Genomic DNA, 7,058 nt, shown 5'->3' on the forward strand with positions numbered 1-7,058 from the left:
AGGTTTGAGGTAACAGCAACAGTCTTTTGTCACTTCTGTCCCTTCAGTAGACTGAGGATCCAGATGATGCGCCTTTACTCTTCCACTACCTGCTTGTCAAATAGTAAAAGATTATTCTTGCCTCAGAGAAGAACACTTTACACACAGATGTCGAAAACATCGGTTCATAATGTAAACGTTCTATGTGTCCCCCAGAGTTCTTTTTATACTATTCGTTTTAGTATTGACAGTCTGTTAAAGCTTTGAAAGAGGAATGTGCTTTTAGAAACTTAAGAGAATGACATCTATGATGAGTGTAAACTAAAATATTGTCTTGCCATATTTGATTTGACTATAGCATTTTAGGTTGGATAGACACTTGATTTATCTGGTCTGTCATATAAACTTTTTTTTGAGTTTAACTTTTGTCTCTTTCTCAAGCACTAGCTGTCTGTTGCAATGAAAGCCTTTTATAAAATAGAGATTGAAATCAGTCCTTTTGTATGCATAAGTGTAGGTAATTATACTTTAAAGAGAACTTGCTTTGTACATTTTAATTTTTATAAAGAAACGAGCAGTTATCTCCCTGACACCTTATTAAATGTATAATTAACCTTATGATCCCTAGCTCACTTGTGAATGCTTGGCAGTATAATTGGAGAGGAATAGTGTTTCTTTTTTCCTCTTTTCTTTGCAGTCCTAAACCTTGTTCTTTGGTTGTTGAAGCATTAGTTTAATTTTTCCTTTTTCTTTTTAAACAAACTTTATCCTTGCAATACCAAGGACTACATTCACCAAAGCCTAGTATAGCCTAAACTTGTTTTCTTCTTTCTCATTTAAAAAAAATGGTCGACTCTTAGGCCTTCTTGGTGGTAATGATATACTACTACTGCTACATTATTAACTTTGTTAATTGCAAGTATTCACCTTGATCTATTTGTTTGCCAAAAGCCTCCACTTACTGATTAATGTTTTAATTTTTTAGAGATGTGGTGCAATTGCTGAACAAACCTCAGTTCTGTCGGTATTCTGTATGAGGACTTCTAGGAAACAAGGAAAGGTATTGTGCTGTACTTAATAAATTCAGGATGCTGTAGGCAGCTGTGTTTAGTTTTATGGTTCAACAGAAGAGCTCTTGTTTTAGGATCTTACCTAAAAAACACTATAGACTAAAAACTTTAGACTATGGTCACTTACTCTCTTAGGATCTTGGTTCAGAATCAATCTTGCCTCTTTGGTTGTATATGAAATGTAGAACAACTTTATGTTACTCTGTACTGAGAACACCCAGTCAGGCAGGACCCTTTGACCTGAAAGCAAATCGTGTCACTGAGATTACTGGGTGTGATTAACAGTGCAGTAGCACCCATCTAGGAAGACTGACCACTACTAAGTATCTCCCACCTGCTGGCTCCTTCTGACCAGTATCAGACATAAGCCAGATCAATGAGCCATTTCACTTCAAGATTAATGTTCCCATTGTTGAAGTTATTCCATCTGTCAAGGGGGCATGTATGTGCCTGTAACAAAATCAAGTCCTGTTTGATGATGATGATGCTGTTATTTGGTGGTATGGGGATTGGGCTGTGAGTCTGTTTAGTGCTAGGTGAGCACTCTGCTGCCGAGGTACATCCCAATCCTTATTTTTTTAAGTGTAGTTCAGAATTATTTAACTCTGATTTACCTCTTGAGTTTATTTGGGCACTTGATGAAGTTTCAAGCTGTTCTAGGAGAAACCACCTGTGTGTTTTACCTAAAGCTATTGGGTCTAATTTTCCTTAGTTTCTCCTGCTTCACTTCTTTCCCTTCCTCCCTGCCTGCCCACCCTCTGCCATACCTTCCATTCTTCTGCCTTTCTCTGTCTCTCTTTTCTCCTCTGAGTAGATTGTAGGTCTTTTTAACTAAATTAAACTGTTTAAAGTCCCATCTTTTTAAGTCCATAAATTTTTCTTTTTGTTTTGCCTGTCCTGGGCTTGAACTCAGGGCCTGGGCACTGTCCTTCAGCTTTCTCAAGGCTAGCGCTCTACTACTTGAGCCATAGCACCGCTTCTGGCTTTTTCTGTGTATGTGATAGGGAGGAATCAAATCCAGGGCTCCCTGCATGCTAGGCAAGCACTCTGCCATTAGGCCATGTTCCTGGCCCCAGTCCTTAAGTTGTTTCTTTTTGTTTTTGTTTTGTTTTCTTTTTGTGGATCATGGTGCTTGAGCTTGGCCTGAGGCCCTGTCCTTCAGCTCTTCTGCTCAAGGCTACCACCCTACCCTTGAGCCAAGCCTCTCTTCCATTTTCTAATGGTTAATTGGAGATAAGAGTCTCACAGACTTTTTGTGCCTGGGCTGGCTTTGAACCTTGATCCTCAGATCTCAGCCTCCTGAGTAGCTAGGATTGCAAGCGTGAGCCACCATGCCCAGCCATAAGTTTTTAAATAATAAAAATATTTACTCTTACCTGATCTTTGTTTGATTAATATTTTCAAAGCAAGCATAAAAGCCTCACATTGCAAATTATTTAACACACATTCCCAAATATGATGTAATTCTTCCAACATTTTAAACTCTTGAACTAGTTATTTATAAAATACAGTAGCTATCAATCTTTCAGCTAAAGAAAATAATAATTTTCTCTGCTTTTTCTTCCAAAGAAATTTTTCTTTTTTGTCAGTTGTGGGACTTGAACTCTAGACCTGGGGGTTGTCCCTGAGCTCTTTAGCTCAAGGCTACTACCCCTTGAGCCACAGCACCACATCCAGTTTTCTGGTGGTAAATTGGAGATGAGTCTCATGGATTTTAGTGCCTGGGCTGGCTTTGAACCTTGATCCTCAGATCTTGGCCTCCTGAGTAGCTAGGATTAGAATAAGGAAAAAAATTTTTTTTTAAAAAGTATATATGTTATAAGAATTAGAAAAAGGCTGGGAATGTGGCTTAGTGGTAGAGTGCTTGCCTAGCATGCATGAAGCCTGGGTTCAATTCCTCAGTACCACATAAACTGAAGTGGCCTAAAGTGGTGCTGTGTCTCAAGGTATAGAATGCTAATCTTGAGCAAAAGAAGCTCAGGGATAGTGCCCAGGCCCTGAGTTCAACCCTCAGGACTAACAGGAAAAAAAAAAGAAGAAGAATAGGAAGAGTCAGGTGCCAGTGGCTCATACCAATAGCAACTCAAGCAGTTGAGATCAGAGGGTCACAGTTCTAAGCTAGGCTGGGCAGGAAAATCCACCTTGGCGTCATAGCAAAAGAAAAAAAAGCCAGAGGTGGAGGTTTGGCTCAAGTGGTAGAGTGCTATGAGCAACAAACAGCTTGTTTAACAATTGACAAAAGACACAATCTTTAGATATGTAAAGTATTAATCTGATGTAAGCATTATGTTTAGATATTTTGTAAAATATTCAGAAATGCAAGTTCCATTAACTTTTGAAAAATGCTGATTTATTTTGTCTGTAAATTATTAAATCAACATCACTAGGGTGGTAGCTTTGAGCTGAAGAGCTAAAAGACAGTGCTTAGGCCCAGAATTCACGCCCCACAACCGACCCCCCCCCCCAAAAAAAAAAAAAAAAAAGAATAAGTCAATATCAGATGCTAAGATAGCAGACAGGAGAATAGTCCATTAAATGGTATGGGCAGATTTGTTGTAATTATGCTCAAGATTTACTGATATAATGTTGATAAGTCAGTGATCTATTTCACTAGTCTTAAGAGTTTGTGGCAAAATGGCAATGTTACCTGTGTTTCATTTTCTAGGCACCAGTATTAAAGACTTTGTTAGAACTGATTCCTGAATTACATGAAAACGAAAAAGCATACAGTTACATTATGAAGTGCTATGGTAATGAGTTTAATTTTGCTCTCTTTACATGATTTGAATATTTATAGTATAGTTAACTAAGTTTCAGAAGTGATCCTAATACGTTACAAACACTTCACTCCAACCTGTATTTTAACATGAAGAAAAATAGGACATTTTTCATCTAACCTTAACATTGAGAAATATCTGAGTCTTCAATCTTTAAGGTAGGAAAATCTTTGCTTTATGAAATATTTTTTTCTCTGCTTTTTCTTCCAAGCTAATTTCTTTCAAAATACAATTTTTTATTTTTATTTTTATTTTTTTTTTGGTTACAAGAATTGGAAGAGGGGGCCTAGTGGTAGAGTGCTTGCCTAGCATGCACAAAGATCCGAGTTTGATTCCTTGGTACCACATACATAGAAAAAAGGCAGAAGTGGTGCTGAGGTTTCCTTCAAGTGGTAGAGCTCTAGCCTTGTCCAAGAACAGTGCTCAGGCCCTGAGTTTAAGCCCAGGACTGGCAAAAGAAAAAGAATTGGAAAAGGACTAGGAATGTGGCTTAATGATAGAGTGCTTGCCTAGCATGTATGAAGTCCTGGGTTTAATTCCTCAGTACCACATTAACAGAAAAAGCCTAAAGTGGTGCTCAGGTATGTTGAACAACATCTTGGGCTTCTGGAAAGACCTGGAAGTTGACTTAGACTAAGATATTAGAAACCAGTCTGCCCAGGGCTCACTACCCAAAAGACAACACGAAGCAGATACATATTTGAGGCTCCCACCAGCCTTGATGCTCCTTCAGTGTCTGCCTCATCTGCCTACCTACTCCTTTTAAATTGTTAACTGAACATAAAACCTCATGTCTCAGTTGAAATTCTGAATTTTTTTTTGAGGGGGTGGGCCAGTCCTGGGGCTTGAACTCAGGGCCTGAGCACTGGCCTTGGGTTTTCTCAAGGCTAGAACTCTACCTCTTGAGCCACAGCACCACTTCTGGCTTTTTCTATGTATGTGGTATGGAGGAATTGAACCCAGGTCTTCATGTATGTTAGGCAAGCACTCTGCCACTAGGCCAAACTCCCGGCCCTGTAATTCCAGATTTTTAACCATTCTGTTCCCTCATTGCCAGACAGTCTATGTAGAGCGGAACACAGATAAATGTTAGAGCAAGCAATCATTTTCTGATTTGCTCTCTCGAGTAATGGAGTAAATAAAAAGTTACTTTTATTTTTGACCGCATAACATGCTTAAAGATTAGAATTAGTATCTTAGATTAATGGAAATTTGTCTACCTTTTTGAAAGGAAATGTATTTTCAGAGTAAAGCTATTGTAAAACCTCAGATTTCTCGTTTCTAAATAACATAAAACAGTTATGTGTTACTACAAATAAGGCAGGATGTAGAGAAAGGGAAATTGCTTGAATTTTCGGGGCATCTTTTTTTTTTTTAATTGTCAGGATAATGTATAGAGGGGTTACAGTTACATTTGTCAAGTAGTAGATGAATTACTTCTCACACATTGATAACCCTTCTTATGTTTTTGTCTTTGTTTCCTTGCCTGCTTTTTGAGTATCTTTAAAAGATTATCAAACCTGAGCCCCTGGCTGTTACAGGCCTCTTGAGAGAGGAACTGAGGATTTACACAAGAGACACTGACTCAGCCAGACTCTCACAGCAGCCAGGCAGTTATTGGGACTTAGTCCCTTTGGGAAGAGCCTTGAATTGATTGCTACTCTTTTCATACCCATGTACTTTTTATAATTCAGAATTTCAATTTGTGGTCATTTTATCAATGGTTTTCAAAATAATTAGGAGAGTGATGATGTGTATGTGATCAAGTTACATTGTATACAAGTATGGACATGTGAAAATGAAACCCCTTTGTACAACTAATTGATGTGGAAAAAGGTACTGTAATAACTGAAATGCCTGATACACTTTATGTTCACGAAGAGCCTTCAAATATTGCCGTGTGTGTCATTTTCCTTGGTGGTGAACTGAGGCTGAGTAAGTGGTGTGAGGAGGGTAGCATCTCCAGATTCTAGGGATTCTGTGGCCTGCAGCCAAAAGCTTTGTTTATTTGCCTTGGGATAAAGGTATCCAGAGGTCACTAAAAAGCAAAGTTCTAACAAGAAAAAGGTCATGTCTGCCCACCAGTAATACATTTCTCTTCTCAGTTTTGGACAACGATTTGGCGTCTGCTAAGGCACTGTATGAGCAGTTAACTGCAAGGAACACAAAATTGAATGATTTGTTTCTAAAGCGTTATGCACTTCTACTAAAGAATGCCAGCGAACCTGTCCCTTTCATCGAACCTCCTGTGAGTATTTCCATAAGGATTAGGTCTGGTCAAGAGCCCCGAGTAGGGCTGCTGGGACCAGGATCCAAATACAGGATCTGCTCAGCCCTGAAGCCCTTGAGCAGTTCCACTGGAGATGGAACTTAATGGGCCAGTATTTTAAATAGCCAGTGGAAGATGTAAAAAGAAAAAAAGTCTTCATTTAGGAAATAGTGTTCTTCACTATGAGAAATCATATATCCAAATTCCATTTTATTGTATCATTAAACAGAAAGCCACTGCCCTGTTTCTTTCAACTATTTCAACCTCCCATACTCAGGTTTGATTCGTTTCTCCATGACAAGTAACTCCATGGGAGTAACTTGCACTCAGAACCGGAAGCGCTTACCCTTAGCTTTTCAGGAAACAGGAAGGGTTATTACCGTAGCTCGAAAAAGTCATGGGCCCACAGGCCTGGCTGTCATTTTGCTCTGCTTGGCACCATCACCTCTTCATGGTAACTTCCCTCTTTTTTTCTCCCCAACAGGAAAGCTTTGAATTTTATGCAAACCAGCTAAAGCAGTCAAAGGAAACCTCTTCATGAAGTAATCAACTATACTGTTTTTGTGTATATTTGTGAGCATATATCTACATGTTATTTTTAAAGTGTACTTGGGAGTAAATAAAACTACTCTGCTGGTATTTTTGTTTTGTTTGTTTGTTTAAAAAAGATGATATTCAACCCCTCATTAACAATAACACTTTTTTCACTGAGCTCTTCTGGTTCTTTCTGTGACTTAAGTCTATAGCTTTTTCTTTAGTGCACGTAATGTAGGAGGCCATAAATTTTTATGGGTATCTTCCGTTGACCCCTCAGTTCTCTTCTACTTATTTATAACACTGTTCATTCTTTTGTTTGGGGGAGCTATATAAAATGATGCCTAGTGAGTTTCCTGTTGCTTAACACTATCAGCTACAATAATCCCACACTATGTGAATTTTCAAGTCATGGTTCCGTTTTTCTGG

At 38.6% G+C, this 7,058-nt stretch overlaps 1 protein-coding gene across 1 annotated transcript in view; it reads left to right on the forward strand.

The window, feature by feature from the left end:
* The window catches only part of Lrpprc (leucine rich pentatricopeptide repeat containing), an 89,600-nt gene extending 82,866 nt beyond the window's left edge, over positions 1–6,734 (forward strand). Inside the window, exons 35-38 of the mRNA XM_090337037.1 lie at positions 965–1,039; positions 3,715–3,799; positions 5,932–6,074; positions 6,580–6,734. Coding sequence (XP_090193163.1) covers positions 965–1,039; positions 3,715–3,799; positions 5,932–6,074; positions 6,580–6,636 — 360 coding nt within the window. The 3' untranslated portion in view covers positions 6,637–6,734. The remainder of the gene's footprint in view (positions 1–964; positions 1,040–3,714; positions 3,800–5,931; positions 6,075–6,579) is intronic.
* The last annotated feature ends 324 nt before the right edge of the window (positions 6,735–7,058 follow it).

Source organism: Megascapheus bottae, chromosome 7 (genome assembly GCF_031878675.1).
Source record: "Megascapheus bottae isolate mThoBot1 chromosome 7, mThoBot2.hap1, whole genome shotgun sequence".
Lineage (NCBI taxonomy): Eukaryota > Metazoa > Chordata > Mammalia > Rodentia > Geomyidae > Megascapheus > Megascapheus bottae.